At 45.0% G+C, this 18,865-nt stretch overlaps 2 protein-coding genes across 3 annotated transcripts in view; both read left to right on the top strand.

The window, feature by feature from the left end:
• BCAM (basal cell adhesion molecule (Lutheran blood group)) overlaps window positions 1-18,865 on the top strand; it is a 366,430-nt gene that overhangs the window by 110,751 nt on the left and 236,814 nt on the right. Inside the window, exon 1 of one of the 2 annotated variants that reach the window (XM_012761359.3) lies at window positions 11,864-11,867. The exons of the other annotated variant lie outside the window; for it this stretch is intronic. The gene's annotated coding sequence lies outside the window, so the exon portion shown is untranslated. Of the gene's footprint in view, window positions 1-11,863; window positions 11,868-18,865 lie in introns of those variants that run through there. 2 annotated transcript variants of the gene reach the window in all.
• Window positions 830-11,862, top strand: ZNF229 (zinc finger protein 229). The gene is made up of 5 exons (XM_012761340.2): window positions 830-1,316; window positions 1,483-1,541; window positions 5,877-6,003; window positions 6,643-6,738; window positions 8,395-11,862. The coding sequence occupies exons 1-5, from the start codon at window positions 1,283-1,285 to the stop codon at window positions 10,620-10,622; spliced, it is 2,544 nt and encodes an 847-aa protein (XP_012616794.2). The 5' UTR covers window positions 830-1,282; the 3' UTR covers window positions 10,623-11,862.

Genomic DNA, 18,865 nt, shown 5'->3' on the forward strand with positions numbered 1-18,865 from the left:
GTGGCACATGCCCGTAGTCCCGTGCTACTTGGGAGGCTGAGGCAGGAGGATCGCATGAGCCCAGGAATTTGAGGTTGCTGTGAGCTAGGCTGACATCACGGCACTCTAGTCCAGGCAACAGAGTGAGACTCTGTCTCAAAAAAAAAAAATATATATATATATGTGTGTGTGTGTGTGTATATACATATATGGTTACATTTTACTATAACTACCTTTATAAAGAATCAGTGTATTGTATTTTATGCATTTAAAACATTAGTCTAAGTGGAGGTATCATTAGATTACCGAAGGGGGCCATGGCACAAAATAGGTTCTTTGATTTGAAAGATGGTTGCTAACCTATATCCTGACTTTTAGGATCCTTGAGGACATATTTTATTTTTCACAGGCTCCACAGGGTTGTATTAATAAAGCTTTTACACTCCAGGTTTTTCTTTACAGGGTGCATATGTGTGTGGGGTCTCTCCACCCTTCTGAAGTGCCCTGTATGTCACAGTGAGACGTCAGCTGCTGGGCCCTCCTGAAAGGTGCTTCTGTGACTCTCCTTGGCCGTCTGCAACATTCTTGCTCTCTGGATTCTGAGCCCCTCCAGAGCAAGGACTATACCCATAGCTACTCAGTAAATTTTTTTTTTTTTTGAGACAGAGTCTCACACCCAGGCTGGAGTGCAGTGGCATCATCATAGCTCACTGCAACCTCAAACTCCTGGGCTCAAGCAGTGTTTGTTTTTGTTTTTGTTTTTGAGACAGAGTCTCACATTTTCACCCAGGCTGGAGTGCAGTGGCATAACTGTTTCCTCCTTTTTTTTTTTTTTTGAGACAGGGTCTGACTCTGTCACCCAGGGAAGAGTGCAGTGGTGTCATCATAGCTCATTGCAATGTTGAACTCCTGGGCTCAAGCAGTACTCCTGCCTCAGCCTCCTGAGTAGCTGGGACTACAGGCACGTGCCACCACACCCAGCTAATTTTTAAATGTCTGGAAATCTACTGAATGAATGGTATAACGAGAGGATGTGAACCATAGCATAGCCCATGAGCTTTGGGGCCCAGAAGAAAGGACTCAGACAAAGTTCCCTCTTGAGCCTCCAGGTCTCCAGAGCATGAAAACCAAGAAGCCTCTAGACACCGAAGGTAGAGGCATGTGCCTCTGACCTCAGGTATCCATCTGATACTTGTCAGGGATTGGAGTCCCAAGAATGAAGATGGCCTGGGTTTCCTCTTCTCCAGCTTAAGAAGATAAAAGAATAAAATTGCTGCTGCTCACAGAAAACATAGAAGAGACCATGGAGGCTCTGGCCTCAAAGCACGCAGAGAGAGGTGAGAACGAAAGGTGTGGGGGAGGGAGAATCCAAGCTGGTTATGGAAAGAAAAGAGGATGGGTGAACGAGGACTTGCCTTGGTAGAGAAGAAACCAGGCTGTAAAGCAGATAGTCCGGAAATGCAAACAGCACCATCTCCTTACAGCTTCCTTCTCCTCCTACAGCTCCTCATTCTCAAGCCTCAGCCCTCCCCCAAGATGTGGAAGATGAGACCACGTTTCAGGTGGGTTGAGTTTTATTTTTCTTTCAAGAAATATCACCTCAGGCATCAGAGAGTAAACATATCTCCTTCCCTTGGTGTAAAAGGGAAGGAAAAAAATATGTTGGCTAAGTATATTACATGTTTCGTTGCCATTATCCACAAAATAGCTATGTGAGAAGGATGGTTTGATCCTGTTTTATACGTGAATAAATGTGGTGAGTCCCAGATTTAAATGGACACCTCCATAATCTGCAACTCTTTTCTACATGCTGCCTGCCAATAGTAGTTTCGTGTAGGGGTCTGAGCCCAAATGATGCCAAGAGGTGACTCACCAAAGAATGAATCTTTCTTCTCTGCCTGGCTTGTTCTCTGATATAGGACCTTTCTCTTATTTGAAAGATCAACATTCACTGTTAGAGTATGGAGACATGGTTACATTCGTATAACTGCAAGGGCGTTCAGTCTTTCTGGAAGTTCTGCATACCTCTGGGCCAGCATATCCCACTCCAAGAATTTATTTTAAATGAGAACAAATGTTCAAAAAATGGTCAATGCAGCACTGTTCATAACTGGAAAAAAAAAAGATAGTAGGGTGGATTCCATGTTCATCCATTGAATTGAATTGTGGTTGTCGAGATCCTAAGCTGCTATCAAGTGAGATAAAGTGGATGAAAATAGTAGGACATGAGAATAGGCTCTCTCAGTATATACATATATATTGACTTAAATTTTCTTTTAAATTGAAAAAAATCAGAGCAGTTGCAGAATTTTAAGTACATGTTTTATCACCACATAAAAGATTATTTTCTAAAACCTTCCCTAATGAAAAGAAATTATGAAAGAATTTTGAAAGTTAGAGTCACGTTTTTTACTATATGTTTTAATTTTAAAATACTATTGATTGACTTCCTGCTATAAGGTCTGAAGAAATTAGCCCATTTTTACTTGTCACCCTCTCCTGTATTGTGGTTATTGTCATTGTTACCTTCTGATTTGTCACCATCAATTCCCCCAGTGGAGTAGAGCAGTTGAATGTCAATCCTGTGTCACGAATTCACCACCTCTCCTTTTACCTTTCCTGCTGGATTTATGTGTTGGTTGCCTTAATTTCATCAAACACTGCTTTTGTCAAAGACTTGTGGCTGCAGTGTCCTCTGAGTTTCTGAATGTCAGTTGCCTTTATGCTCAAATGGCAAATTGCATAGGCTTAAAATTCTTCATTAATATGCCGAGGACTTTGTATGAGTTGCTTCATTTACTTCTGGCATTAAATCTTGTGCAGGACTTGTTATCATGGGTTTCTCCATTCACCTTCTGGTTTATTCTAGTCATTTCCCAGAATTCTAGTCATTTCCTCCAGAAAGGTCTGTTGTGTTTACACTTAGCCATGTGTCATTTCCATGGTTCCTACTTTATTTCCCTTGCTCTGTTCTCTTTGGGCATTAATTAATTCCCTCTGTGCCTGGATGTTGATTATTTCTATTGTTTTATCCACTCGGCCCTCCTGGAACTCCTCTTGGATAAATGGTGTAACTTCTCGATCTATTGTCCCTATACTTTTGTTTTTTTTTTCTTTCTGGTCACCGTGACTGCCAGCTGTCAGTCAACTCATTAGCATACAAAAAGACATCACTTTGGCAATTCTAAGAATTTTAGGAGTTTTATTCCAGGATATGGGATTGAAGACCAAATATAAACTTTTTTTAAAAAAATTTTTTTCCCATTAGCTGAATAAAAAGTATTTATTGAATTTGATTCTAATTAAAAATTCTCAGAATGACTCTAAGGGAAGTATCTAACTTTATTAAAATTGCAGGTTAATAAAAACATTTAAAAACACATGGTATCAGTAAGAACTCTGAAATCCTCAGAAGATAGCTATAGCTTAGGCATATTGTTTCTCAGTCCTCAGGCAGCTGTAGTTGCTCCATATATCACATTATATAGCCCACTTCTCTTTCCCATTGAAGAGAAAATGAAGCATAGGATGTACAATAATCTAATGTTAGGCACTTCCTTGACTTCATCAATACTGACAGATAGAGAAGAAAAGTGTGTTTTAAAATATGAAAAGAGGTTCTGTGCACTTTAAAATGTCCACAATGTCCTCTTTGTAAACTGGAGAAGCCAGCCATTTGGACTGCCTTGGGGCGATGTATGTAGTGGCAGGTTCTGATGGTTTGTCCTGCCCAACAGCACACCTGACAAACACGAATGCTCCCTCTGGCGATGGTTTTTGAGACAAATGTTAGCACAGAGCTAAAAATAATCTTCCCTTTTAAAATCTCATATTGGACGTCACAGTCAGATGTAGGGTACAAAAACATGTAAAAGTCCTGCCACACATTGGTTACAGGACATCCACGTCCAAGAAACACCTCATCAGAGAGTACCTACCAACTGCCAACTGTCAGCACTCTAATTTTGATACGAAGCTAGTGGAGACTACAGGATATCTCGAAGTCTTGTGGCACTCCATACCCAAACGAAGTCATAGCAACAAAGAGAAAAACTAAAGCCAACTTAATGATACCAGACCCAAGGCAGCGACCTCTCAGGATACAATCTGTTTTTTAAACTTTTAATATTAATATATTATTGCCAGAGTATTTGAATGTATCAGTACTTAATATTTTTGCTGATCCGACAGAGGGCGCATGGCAAAGCTTTCCCATTTTACTTTGCAGTTCCCTGCATAGTAAGCACCCTTTCCTATGTTCATTGGCTGTATTTGTATTTTCTCATCTGTGAATTGGCTTATGAAATGCTTGTGTCTATTTTCTCATTAATTCTTATCACATTGTTAGGAGCTCTTTTAATAGAAGGGTTGTTACCTTACCTATCAAAAGTATTCCAATTATTTTTTCTCATTATATGGTGGCTTGACCATAAAGAAGTTTAAAATTTTCATATAATGAAATGATTTTGTTAGTTATCTTTTGAAAACCTAGCTTCATACATAGTTTCAAAAGGCCACACACCCATCCTAAGCTTAATTTAAAAAGGCAACAAAATGGCTCTTAAATCATCACAATAAAAATGTCTAATCTAGCTGTAATTTATTTTTGTAAATGGCATAAGGTTGACATTTAACTGCATTTTCTTCAAGATACATAGCCAGTTATGACAGTATCATTTATGAAATCAATCATGCATTTGCAAGTCAACCCATTATCTTTTCCCTTTCCTGATTGCACTTTATTTTCTTTCACTGTATTAAGCCCTAGCCATGAGTGTGACTACACATCAAGTCCTGTGAGTTCTCCTGGTGAATCTTAGAACCCAGGAGTTGTCATGGGGGCTGCCAGCACTGCCCCATGAAGGCAGGGCTGCGTCTTCTTCACTTATCTAATTCCTGCTGCATAACCTTGTTTTCTAGGTGCTCGTCGTGTCTTGAATGAGTAACATGGTGGCATGTACACACTAAACCTTTCTAAATTCACCTTGCCTTCCTTCTTGAACATATATCAATAAGTTTTTTTAATAAAAGAGTCAAATTATTAGTAAGTGAAAAAAATCAGCTCACTCTTAACTTATAATACCTTGTCATAGGCAGGGCGCAGTGGCTCACGCCTGTAATCCTAGCACTCTGGGAGGCCTAAGAAGGCGGATCACTCAAGGTCAGGAGTTCAAAACCAGCCTGAGCAAGAGCGAGACCCCATCTGTACTATAAATAGAAAGAAATTAATTGGCCAACTAATATATGTAGAAAAAATTAGCCGGGCATGGTGGCGCATGCCTGTAGTCCCAGCTACTTGGGAGGCTGAGGCAGGAGGATTGCTTGAGCCAAGGAGTTTGATGTTGCTGTGAGCTAGGCTGACGGCAGGGCACTCACTCTAGCCTGGGCAACAAAGTGAGACTCTGTCTCAAAAAAAAAAGGGTATTGGGTGGGGGCAGGATTTTCCCAGTTGCTGATGGAGGGGTGAGTAGATGAGTGGTGAAGAACAATCATTGTGGCAGAGAAAATGATTTTTGTAGTGTGTACAGAAAGGGGCACTCTAAAATTCAGCATTCCTGCAACTCTAAGTTGTCATAGTCTTTTAAGAAGAGACGGCAATCTACAAGTTAGACTCAAATTGAAAAATGTACAGACCCAGTGAGTCAACCATTCCATTTCTGGGAAAATACTCTCAGAAGCGCTCACAGCATGCAAAGGATGGGAGTGTTCCTGGCTTGACTCTTTAGATATCTGTGGAAGAATTTTGGTTAGAATTCAAATTTTCAGCACCAAGCACTAAGACGGGATTTGACTGGCCAAACTGAACATCTTCCTGCTTTCTTGTCTGCTTTCCTTAGTGATGCCAAATTTATCTTTGGTCTAGTCGATGTCTGTGTTCATGGTGCTTTCCATTGTAGAAGCCATTGACCTTCAAGGACGTGGCTGTGGTCTTCACGGAGGAGGAGCTGGGGCTGCTGGACCCTGCCCAGAGGAAGCTGTACCGAGAAGTGATGCTGGAGAACTTCAGGAACCTGGTCTCTGTGGGTGAGGGAAATCTTTCTGGGTAATTGAAACAACTTACTGGAGTGTTCCTCCTGTTCTCCAGAGAGAAAATGTTTTTTTTGTTGTTGTTGTTTTGTTTTTGTGGGTTTTTTTTTGTTTTTTACATGGCTTAAGTCCTTTTTATATAGAACTGTTGTCTTAGCTTGACTTCTATAACAAATCGTCATAGACTAGGTAGCAAATAAACAACAAATTTTTCACAGTCTGCAGGCTGAAGTCCAAGGTCAGGGTGCTAGAATAGTCAGGTTCAGCTGAGGGCCATCTTTGGAGGTGCAAACTGCTGGCTTCTCTTTGCATACTCACATGGCAGAGAAGGGCAAGAGAGCTCTCTGGGGTCTCTTTAATAAGGGCACAAATCTCATGCCCGAGAGTTCCACTCTCATGACAGAATTACCTCCCAAAGACCCACCACCTAACACCATCACATTGGGGTTTACAATTTCAACATAGGACACATTCAGTCCATTGCACTGTTATAAAGCAGTTTCATTTGGCCAGCGGTTAACCATCTCCTTGTCTATTCTTCAAAGGCCTACAGGTCACGGGATGAGGACTGCATTTTCAGATGATTTTTTGCATGTCAGTAATGAGCCTCAGCCTTGTATCTTCTTGCATTTTCAGGACAACCACCTTTCCAACCTGATAAGATATCCCATTTGGAACAAGACAAAGAAGCTTGGGTGACAGATGGAGAAACTCCACGAGATGCATATCCAGGTGAGAGCCATGGGGTCTAGAGTCTTTGGAGATAAGAGCCTGGCCAGGCAGTGAGGGGCTGAGCTTATCACACAAGAGACCCGAATTCCTGCCCTCCCTAGGCTGTGGATGCTGCAGGCACCATGGGAGGTGACTTCTCTGCAACTTCATTTCTGCTGTTCAGTTCCTACTTTCCTTTTCAGAGGAAGTTCCTTCCTGCCTTTCAGAGAATAGTATACCCAGACTGAGTAAGGGCTCTCTGGATATTCCTCCCTCCGATAGAAATAGCCAGGCAGTCTAAGGCAGGCCATTGGCAGAGAGACTGTTCTAGAATACTGAAAGTCCTCAGATGAATTTCTCACTTGACTCCAGTATTCTATAAGTCCCTGGTTATAAACAGATGCTTACTACCTGGGCCCTAAAAGATAAAAACAGCCAGTGAAGAATATCAGAAATCATGGAAAATTTTTAAAGACATCTTGGACTATAGGATAAATATGACAGTTTTATCATTTGCAACCAGTAATGGGCATTAGTCAGATTTTTATGTCTTCTTGCCTTAACAATTTTGTTTGGGTTCCTATTCAGTCAGATCACAGCAGACATGGACATACAGCTGGTGCACTTGGGAGGATTTGGTGCCTTGTTCCCTCCCCAAGTTCAGCTCACACGTACCGAGGAGTACAGTATGCCTGGGAGGCAATGCAGAGAGAGGGCTAAGTGGGCCCTAAACCAGACTTCCTGCTTTCAAATCCCAGATCCACCACTTCCTCACAGAATGGTGGCAATCATGTACTAGGTCACTTTCTCTCTGCCTTGGTTTCATTTTCTAGAAGATGATAATGGCACTTATATTAGTGTTATTCTGAGGATTAAATATGTGTACATTGGCACATTAGTGTTAGAATATTGTTAGGTATCTTTATTGTTAGCAATAACTTATTATAAAGTGAATTTTATCTGTAGAAATAGTTCAGAGGCCAGCGTGGTGGCTCACGCCTATAATCCTAACACTCTGGAAGGTCTAGGCAGGAGGATAGCTCAAGGTCAGGAATTCGAAACCAGCCTGAGCAAGACCCCGTCTCTACTAAAAATAGAAAGAAATTAATTGGCCAACTAAAAATATATATAAAAACTTAGCCGATCATGGTGGCGCATGCCTGTAGTCCCAGCTACTTGGGAGGCTGAGGCAGGAGGATCGCTTGAGCCCAGGAGTTTGACGTTGCTGTGAGCTAGGCTGACGCCATGGCACTCTAGCCTGGGCAAGAGAGTGAGACTCTGTCTCAAAAGAAAGGAGGGGAGAAGGGGGAAGGGGAGAGAGAAGGAGGAAGGGGAGAGGGGGAGAGGGAGGGGGAGAGGGAGGGAGAGAGGGAGGGAGGGAGGGAGGGAGGAAGGAAGGGAGGAAGGGAAGGAAGGAAATCTGTTCAGAATTTCTCTTTTTGCATGACAACTCCGGGATGAGACATAGTTTGTTATTAGTAGGCTCATTTTAGCATTTAGCTTCAAAGTTTGTTAATAGGACCTTCTTCCTTTATATCATCAGATATAAAAATAAGTGCCCTACTAGTTAAGATATAAAGCTAAATTTTTCTCTAGGCCATCATTGGTCCAAGGCTGAAAGCCTGCTGTCCCTGAGCCAGTCTTGTTCTCTTCTCTGAATTGTCTTTAACCCCGTAGGAGACCAGAATAGAAAAGATATGGAGTATATTCAAGAAAAAGAATTGAGGTTCCTTTCACACAGAGAGCTCTCATTCTGGAAAATCTGGGAACAAGTGGCTGGTGAATTAACTAGGAGTCAAGATTGTCAAATGAGTCTTCAAAGGAAAGATTTCCAGTTAGAAGACGCTGCCCCCCATCAAGTGTGGCAAGGAGCATCTACTCAGGGTTTTCGAACTGAGAATTTGGTGGACATTCTACAAGGGGATGGGCCCATCAGTGTAGAAAAGCAAGAGTTTCCATCCTGCAGAGCTGTGAAATCAGTCCCAACTCAAGATTCTTGGATGAAAGCCTTTGTGAATGAGCTGTGGAATGTTCAAGAAAGATGTAAGAAACTCTACTTGGGAGATACAGTATATCAATGTGATTGGGATGATTATAGCTTCCACTGGTTATCACATTGTTATGATGCCCACAGATTCTCTGAAAGATACGAGCCGTGTAATTGCGATAGATGTAGAAAAGACTGCGTTAAGAAGTCCACACCTCATCACCCTAACCCTGGAAAGAATGGTTTTAAAAGTAGTGAATGTGGCTTGAGGGATGATTCAAACCTTCCCACCTATCCAAGAATGGCCTTCAAAGAGAAACTCTGTAAACATGAGTTTGGGAAGGGCTTGAGGCATAGTGCCTGCCTTGACCGCCATCAAAGAATTGCCACAGAAGAGAAATCCTCTAAAAGTCTGGAGTGCGGTTGGGGCTTCAGGCAGAACAAACACATTCACAGCCAACCCAGGGTCCCTAAGGGAGAGATGCCCTACAGATGCGACGTCTGTGGGAAGGGCTTCAGGTATAAATCAGTTCTACTTATTCATCAAGGGGTGCACACAGGAAAGAGACCCTATAAGTGTGAGGAGTGTGGGAAGGCCTTTGGTCGGAGCTCAAACCTGCTCGTCCACCAGAGGGTTCACACTGGAGAGAAACCTTATAAATGTGGCGAGTGTGGGAAAGGCTTCAGTTACAGTTCAGTGCTTCAAGTCCATCAGAGGCTACATACGGGGGAGAAGCCCTACACGTGCAGTGAGTGCGGCAAAGGATTTTGCGCCAAGTCAGCACTGCACAAGCATCAGCACGTCCACCCAGGAGAAAAGCCCTATAGCTGCGGCGAGTGTGGAAAGGGATTCAGCTGTAACTCCCACCTCAGCAGTCACCAGAAAACGCACACGGGCGAGAGGCCCTACCAGTGTGACAAGTGTGGTAAAGGTTTCAGTCACAGCTCGTACCTTCAGGCTCACCTGAGGGTTCACGTGGGGCAGCGCCTCTATGAATGTGACATATGTGGTAAGAGTTTCGGCTACAGCTCAGGGCTGCTCATGCATCAGAGACTGCACACGGGAGAGAAACCCTACAAATGCGAATGCGGGAAGGGCTTCGGCCGGAGCTCAGACCTCCATGTCCATCAGAGGGTCCACACGGGAGAGAAACCATATAAATGTGGCGAGTGTGGGAAGGGCTTCCGGAGGAATTCAGACCTTCACAGTCACCAGAGGGTCCACAGAGGAGAGAGACCCTACATATGTGACGTGTGTGGGAAGGGCTTCATTTACAGCTCTGACCTCCTCATCCACCAGAGGGTCCACACAGGCGAGAAACCCTATAAATGTGCTGAGTGTGGCAAAGGCTTCAGTTATAGCTCAGGCCTTCTCATTCACCAGAGAGTCCACACGGGTGAGAAACCTTACAAATGCCAAAAGTGTGAAAAGGGCTTTCGGTGCACCTCAAGCCTTCACAAACATCAGCGTGTCCACACGGGAAAGAAGCCCTATACGTGTGATGAGTGTGGCAAGGGATTCAGTTATGGCTCCAACCTCCGCACCCACCAGCGGTTGCACACAGGAGAGAAGCCCTACACATGTTACGAATGTGGAAAAGGCTTCAGATACGGCTCAGGTCTCCTCAGTCACAAGAGGGTACACACTGGTGAAAAACCATATAGATGTGACGTGTGTGGGAAGGGCTATAGTCAGAGCTCACATCTCCAAGGTCACCAGAGGGTCCACACTGGTGAGAAACCCTATAGATGTGAGCAGTGTGGGAAGGGCTTTGGCCGCAGCTCCTGTCTTCATGTCCACCAGAGGGTCCACACTGGAGAGAAGCCCTATAAGTGTGGGGAGTGTGGGAAAGGCTTCAGTTATAGCTCAGGTCTGCGAAACCACCAGAGAATGCATTTAAGTGAGAAACCTAAGTAGATGTAAGTTGAGGTTTCTAGTTGGAACTCAGAACTTTCTATTCAACTGAGGGCCAACCCAGGGTGAAAACCTAGTGAAAGAGATGGGCAGGAGGAGCTGCGGAAGGATCTGGTGTAGACAGTTGTTGGCTAGTCTACACAGGATGGAAAGACCTGGAAGCGTGATACATAGGTAGCACTTCAGTCACACACATCAGTCTTAAGGAGTCTCCTGCTCACCAAAATAGTCACAGGAGGAGAATAAAATTCATCACTGTCATCAGAGTCAGCCTAGAAGGAAGCTTTAACAAATGTACAAGCAGTATCCAAGGTGCACATTGTGGACAGAGTTCTTGATGGGGGTGATACCAATGAGACAACATTGTGAGTAAACTGCAGGAAGATGGCTTTTTACCAGGTGTCAAAAACAAAATATGACTGGCATTGCATTCTGTTAATTGGCATTTCAGTGAATTTATGGTTTAATTTGGAAAGAACTTGCATCTTCAAAATGCTGATTTTCTATTCCATTTTGAAAAAATACTGTTTGTTTCCACTTAGTCAAGTATTTGTGACCCCTCAATAATATTTTTTAGAGATGATTCAGAATAGGTTCTGAATATTCTTAAGTGTATTTCTGGGAAGATGTTTTATTGCTATCACAAATATTTTTACCCCATTTCATTTCACAGCTTTTTAAAAACATCACAAATATATTAGAGTATCTTATGAATCAGAAATGCCATTTTCAACTTGTCAAATTAGCATTGATAAAAAAGATTCACCAAATCTGTCCAGGTGAGGTAGCTCACACCTGTAATCCTAGCACTCTGGGAGGCCGAGGTGGGAGGATCGCTTCAGCTCAAGAGTTCAAGATGAGCCTGAGCTCATCTTGAGAGTGAGAACTCATCTCTACTAAAATATAGAAAAAATTAGCTGGGCATGGTAGTGTGCACCTGTAGTCCCAGCTACTTGGGAGGCTGAGGCAGGAGGATTGCTTGAGTCCAGCAGTTTGAGGTTGCAGTGAGCTACGCCAATGCCATGGCACTCTAGCCTGGGCAACAGAGCAAGACTGTCTCAAAAAAAAAAAAAAAAAAAAAAAAGATTGACCAAATCCACCCTCATTGTGGGGTTGTGGAAATATGCAGTATGATGGATGCACTTATTAGTGACAGTGAAAATAGGTACAGTCATTTTCAAAAGAATCTGTCAGTGGATCCAATTCAACTTGTATAACCTTTAAGTGGCAATAACTGTGTACATGGGGGATAATTGCACACGTGGGTAAAAACACATGTGCAGATGGCTGAGTTTCTAGCATTTTTTTTACAATAGCAAAAAAATATTAATGTCCCAACTGTCCATTGGTAGGAAATTGTTTAAGGCACATATATACAAGAGAAAAATCACTAAAAATCTTCAGGTACATCTATAATGACATTGAAGATTGCCCACAAACTATTTAGTGAACCAGGAAAGTTGTAGAATAAATATACCATGATACCATTTTGTTAATATATTTTTAAGTGTGTGTTTAGAGAGAGAGAAAAGTGTGAGGTCAGTGTTGTAACTTCTTATCTCTGGCGGGTGGGATGTGAGTGGTGTAATACCTTCGTTGTACTTTTGTGTATTTTACCTTTTAACGAATTATATGTCAATTTTATAATAACAGTAAAGCTATTTTTTAAAAATCTGGTGGAATAATCCCTTAAAGATTCATGTTAAACCTCTATTATGTATGTATGTATGTGTGTATGTATTTGGTTTTTCTACAGTTCACTTAGCTCCTAGTACCAAATATAAGAATATAAGGTATAAGCTGTGAAATTTATGATTAAATACTCCCCAAGGCTGCATCATTTTTGCAGCTGGTAGGCAACAAGGCAGTAGCAGTCTGGGAAACTGGGAGGAGCCATGGCAGTTCCATTCTGCACCCGTGGCCTTTTCAGATCAGCCTGGCTTTGTAGATACAGGGAATCACACCACTATGTGCACCTCCAACTGGCTGACCCAGGAGACCTGGGGGCTATTCTAGCCTAAGTTCTTCTCTGTTGCCTGTGGCTGCCAGACAGAGAAAGAGTCTTAAGTTATAGACATGGGGGGTGGGTAGAGAATGGGCACTTTTATCTAAATAAATAACATATTCAGGGGTCAGAGAAAAGTGTCAACAGTAGGGAATGGTTAGATTTCAGAAGGGGACTAGGTGAAAAAAAAACAAAAAACCTTAAGTATGGAACCACAGCAGGGTCACTCAGGTGATGGGGTGGCGTTTATGGCCATCAGAACAAATGTACACACTATCTCTGCCCCTCAGACCTTCAGAGTTTGTGGTTGAAGAGTTTAACTCAATAGACTCCCAAAGGTTGACAGCACACTCTTGCTTCTGGGCAGTCTCTCTCCAGTGTTCTGGAGGCAGCTGCCCGATGCTAGACTGGGGCCCAGAGCATCTGCTTCCAAGGTGGCTTTAGGCAGGAGCCTCAGTTCTTTGCAGGTTGCTCAGTAAGGCCTCAGTTCCTTACCACGTGGGCCTCTCCCCAGGGGATACCTGAGGGACTTCTTGACACAGCAGCTGACTCCCCACGTGATCAGAGACGACAAGAAAGCAGGAAGCCACGGTGCCTGTCATGACCTAGTAGTCTCTGAAGTCGCTATCACTTCTGCTTTGTTCTGTTCATTAGGAGTCACCAAGTCTAGGCCACAGTAAGAGGAAGAGTACCAAAAAATTTGGACATAATCTTGGAAAAGAAGATGGGATGGTACTGCCAGCAGTCAGTCTGCTTTATGCACTTGTTCTGATCTTTTTATCTCCTTTCCACTTTGGGTTCTGCTGGGGGCCTTCCTTCATGTCCCGCTGGATTGCCTGTAGTTTACCCAGATGCCGACAAGCTGACAGGATTTCAGAAGCAGTGAGGGATACAAGACAGTCAAGGAGAGAGAGCTGCAATTGCTACGGGATGGGTCACTTTGAGGGGGCAGGAGTACAGTACTTTCTATGAGATAAGATGAAGTTACTCTGTTGTCATTCTTGGAACATTATATGGTAGGAAAGTTAATACTAGTTTAGAGTATTGGAAATACTAGTTTAATACTAGTTTAGAGTATTGAGTTGGAAAGTTGTAAAAGCAGACCATCTCTGGGGGTAAGGTCAAAAATCAAATGGTAATACACAGAGACAGATATTAACCAGGGTGGCTCTAACCCAGGGGTCCTCAAACTTTTTAAACAGGAGGCCAGTTCACTGTCCCTCAGACCATTGGAGAGTGCGCATTGTGGGCCCGGGAAGAGTTGACTGCTAAGCAGGACAGGCAGTGGTGGCAAAAACACTCAGTGGGCCAGATAAATGTCCTAGGCAGGCAGCATGTGGCCCGTGGGCCGTAGTTTGAGGACACCTGCTTTAACCTGAGTGGGTTAGGGAAAGGAAATGGGTCTGGTACAGATTATACACATCTTGACAGTAAGGCTATATATCCTACCAATAGGCTGATGACATGGCTGTTTTATAGGGTGGGTGTAGAGACTCAGGATACTAATATCCCTGGAGTGTTTGTGGCTCTAAAGAAGTTGCAACTACTCAAGACCATCCTCAGCCTGAATGCAAAGTTCTCAAGTATAACAAGGGCCCAGTGTTACTTCATCATCAGCTGGAAAATGAAGCATGCCGAGTGGGTGAGGTCATCTGCCAACCACCATTAACATGAGGTGGGGTATGATGGTAGGTTAGAAATTAAATGCACGTTATTCATACGTGAGTGATCTCTCACATCCTGATGTGTTGCTAGCAACACTGAAGACACCTAAGCCTATTGTAGAACTGGCCTGACTTTAGGGTCTTCACATAAAATAGTGTTATGCAGTTGGCCCAGCAGAAGTACCTGCATATCCCATTCAACCTCCTGAGTTGCTGCTACTGACATTTAGCCAATCAGTAAATTATTATGTGTCAGGCCCTGTTTAAAGCACTAGAAGTGCAACCATGAAGCCCCCATGAGTCCCACTTTACACTCTTGGGAAAAATATGGAGGAAGACAAGAAAATAAATTTCAGAATGTGCCAAATGCTTTGAAGGTAAGAAAGGGTGATGTGTGTGCCTGAGGCGTGACATCTGAATTAAGAACTGAAGGATAAGAAAGATCCAAGCATTCAAAAGCTGGAGACAGAAGGAACAGTGCAAAGGACTGAAAGTGGGACAGTGTTTTATGGTAACAGAAAGGAGGCCAGTGAGTCTAAGAGGTACCGAATGTGGGGGAGGACAGATAAGAGGAGGTTAGAGAAGTGGGTGGCTGTGATAGGTTAATGATGCCATAAAATCTTTCCCACTCCTTGTGTTGACGGTTGGGAGTCTAGTTCCCGTCCAAGCCCAGGTTGATCTTAGTAACTTATTAACCAACAGGAGTTGGAGGGAGTGATCATGTGCCAGCCTCCATGCTTAGGCCTTACTATCTAATATGGGTGGTGGTGACCCCAACACAGCCGGTCCAGGGACCACACTTGCAGTAGCACTTGCTAAAGACCCCTAGCTTCCTCTAACTGGCATATTTTCAAGATTTCCAGAGGCTTCTACTTTGCACAAAATTTCCTTGTTGCTCTTCAAACACACCAACCTCAGCCTCTTCACTGTTGCTCCTTTTGGCCTAGAACTCTCTTTCCTCAGATGTCTGCAGACCTCTCATCCCCTTGAGATCCCTGTTCAAGCATCACCTCCTCACTGAAATTCATCCCTGAATATCCTACTTAAGATTGCAAGCTAGCACTCCCCAAACTCCTTCTCTACTTCCTTTTTCTCGATGAAACTTACGATCGGATCTACTATTTTTCTTGTTTATTGTCTTTCTGCACACTAGAACGTGAGCTCTGATGGCTGGGATTTTAGCCTGCTCTTGGCAAACAGCAGGCGCTCAATGAGAGAACAGAACTAACCTGAAGTCAGCCGGCTGGTAACAGCATCCCGGGTCCTTGTGATACCAGCTCTGGAGCATAATGGATCTGATTCTCTAGTTCATTCACTGAGTAAATTAGGTGCTAAAGGACTAAACTGAGTGTTGAAATACGACGACGAACAGGACAGACAAGGACTTTGTGCTCATGTAGCTAATGTTCTAGTTGGGAAGATAAAGCACATATATAGCACTTGTACTGCGTGTCAGGCACTTAGGATATAAAGAAAGATACATTTCTCAACTCGTGGAGCTCACACTGTGGGACAAGAAGGGATGGTAGAAATAACTGGGGAGAAGGTGATAGGATAAAGAGATATTGCAGGCTGGGCATAGTGGCTCACGCCTGTAATCCTAGCACTCTGGGAGGCCGAGGCAGGCAGATTGCTCAAGGTCAGGAGTTCAAAACCAGCCTGAGAAAGAGCAAGACCCCATTTCTACTATAAATAGAAAGAAATTAATTGGCCAACTAATATATATACAAAAAATTAGCTGGGCATGGTGGTGTGCACCTGTAGTCCCAGCTACTCGGGAGGCTGAGGCAGAAGGATTGCTTGAGCCCAGGAGTTTGAGGTTGCTGTGAGCTAGGCTGACGCCATGGCACTCACTCTAGCCTGGGCAACAAAGCAAGACTCTGTCTCAAAAAAAAAAAAAAAAAAAAGATATTGCAAAAGTAGAAATAACAGGAGTAGAATAATAATTACATATGGGGATGAAAAAGAAATCAAATGAGCCTGGGATTGAAACTTGAGGAAAATAGATAAATTATTCAGTTACAATTAAAAGACAGAAAAAGGAAAAGCAGGGTTTTGGAAAGTACAGCTCTTGTTTCTCAATATTGGAACTGTCAAAGGCTTGGGTTAAAATACTGCCTTAGCCACTTTGTAGCTGTAATAGTAATGGAAGAGTGACTTAAATTTCTGAATGAATCTGTTCCTCTATTAAATAAAGATCATAATTTCTTACTTTCAGAGTTGAATTAAGTCATCTTTCTCCCATTTATAAACATATACCTATTTGAATAAAATGTAGCTTTATTCAAATAGGTATGTCTGTTCTCAGCACACAGAAAAATCCTAATTCTTGGCACATGGAAAATCCTCAATAATTATTATTTCTGTGATTCATCCATCCCAGCAGTAACCTAAAAAATATACAAATTCACTCATTTAATAAAATATACCATTTATTTATTATCATATACGATATACAATCTTAGACACATTATCCCAAACACTGAAGATTCAGCAGTAAATAAGATGTACAAGCTACTTATTATGGTGGGTAAACAAGTCTACAAGTAAGGTGACCTTTCCAAAAAAGGGCTATGGAGAACATCACACCAACAAGATGGTTACACTTACCATGAGTTTATCTGGAGTAGCTGTGTAAGGCAACAAAGGTGTAACTTTTAGATGGTTACAATTGATGTAGAACCAAGAAATAGAGATACTAGTTAATAACAAAATTTTACTGAAAACTGTTAAGAATGTCCCAAGGGAGAGAGGAAGAGATGGGGAGGGAGGAAACAACAGGAAAACACTAGGTGGTACTAAATAGAAAAAAACTTAATTGGGTGTTCAAATTTAAACATTTGAAAAAAGAGCTGAAAATGAGAATTTTGACATATTTCAACTATAGTGGGTCTGGAAGGTACAATAGAGGAAATATCTCCAAACAGAGTAAAAATACAAAAATATTTTCATTGTGACTAGAAATATGAGCCCTAACACCTTAAAAACTAGGAAGAGAATGGAACTTTGTGAACTGATAAAGGGCGTCTACGAAAAACCCACAGCTAACATAACACTTAATGGTGAAATACCGAATGTTTTCCCCCTGACATCAAGAACAAGACAAAGATGTCCACTCATGCCACTTCTTTTTTTTTTCTTTTCTTTTCTTTTTTCCCCCACCAAACGACCCCCTCTCTCCCTCTCCCGCGCCTCGGGGGCCAGACAGCCGCCCCCACCCACCCACTGGCCTCCTCCGCCCCCCCCACCCCGGGACGGGGGCGCCACGCGGGGCCACCCGCTGATGACCGCCACCTCCACCTCGGTCGCCCACTCCCAACCGCGTTCCCCGGAACCCCGGTCCCGGCCGGGGGACAAGCCCGGAGGAGGCAGCTAGGGGACCGGCGACCTGCCCCTACCCCCCACCCCTCTCCACCGACGCCCGGCGTGGGTGCGCGGAGGAACGGAGACCGGGGCCAGGCAGGACAGGCTGACAACGTCTGCACTTAGGGGGAGGAGAGGGACCCCAGCCTGGCAACCCCGGGCAGCCCAGAGGCGCAGGCGGGGGCGACTGATCGCCGAGTGACGCGCAGACAGGCGCAGCCCCGGGAGGGGCGGCGCGCAAGGGTTGGAAGTGTGCGTGATCAACGCGTCCCGCAATTCGCGCAGTTCTCGCGGCTGGCGAGCCGAGTGAGCCCCCGCCACGAGTCGCCGAGGCTGGACGGGCGGGGGTCCCGCGGAGGGAGGACCCCAGCCACGACCCTCCCCCAAGAGAGGGGCGCTGCCTCAGGCCGGCCAGTCCACACCACAGGACGCAAGGTCAGAAGTTCTCACGCCGGCGCCGGGTCCCCACCCCGCAGCACAAGACCCTGGGGCGGGGGGCGGGGGCGAGAGAGGCGCCCGGCCCGAGCCGCACACGCGCTGGCGAGAAGGTGGGGGCGGCACGGCACCGGCCCGCGCCCCGCGCCCCTGCCGCAGGGGTGAGGAAACGCGACCGGCCGCTTTCCTTAACGCTCCTTCCGCAGGTTCGCCGGCAACGCGCGGGCATCCCTCTCGGCTTACCCGCCTCGGCCCCCCGAAACTGCCTGGGGCGCTCGGTCCCACCGCGGGCCGGAGGACCCCTGCCCCGCGCTGAGGAGGAGGAGGGACTCTGCCACGCGCAAGTGGCAGCCGCAGGGGCCCGGCGGGCTGGGGGATCCGGCACCCCAAGAAAGGGCACGCCTCCGGGATCGCTGGAGAAGAGGCTTTCTTCGCTGAAGGCGGGGCGCCCCGAGCCCCAGCTGCCCCCGACCGGGCCCAGCGGAGGCGTTCAGGCGCAGCCCGGCGGTGTGCGGGGTCTGCGGGATGGGCAAGTCACACGCCGCAAGCCCCAGCGTTGGAGGTCGGGGCCCTCGTCCAACCACTTCGCTTCGGAGTGACGAGGCAGACCTCCGCAGAGGCCGCCAGGGGCCGCCCGCGCCACGACTCGCCCACGCGACCGTGCAACAGCCCCCTCTAAACAGCCCCCTTCCAGTCCGCCACGCACACCGCGGGGGCGAGGCAACGCCCCACCGCCCACGCGGCGTGGGCGCACGCCTCTCGGCTTACCCGCCTCGACC

This window comes from Microcebus murinus, chromosome 16 (assembly GCF_040939455.1).
Source record: "Microcebus murinus isolate Inina chromosome 16, M.murinus_Inina_mat1.0, whole genome shotgun sequence".
Classification (NCBI taxonomy): Eukaryota; Metazoa; Chordata; class Mammalia; order Primates; family Cheirogaleidae; genus Microcebus; species Microcebus murinus.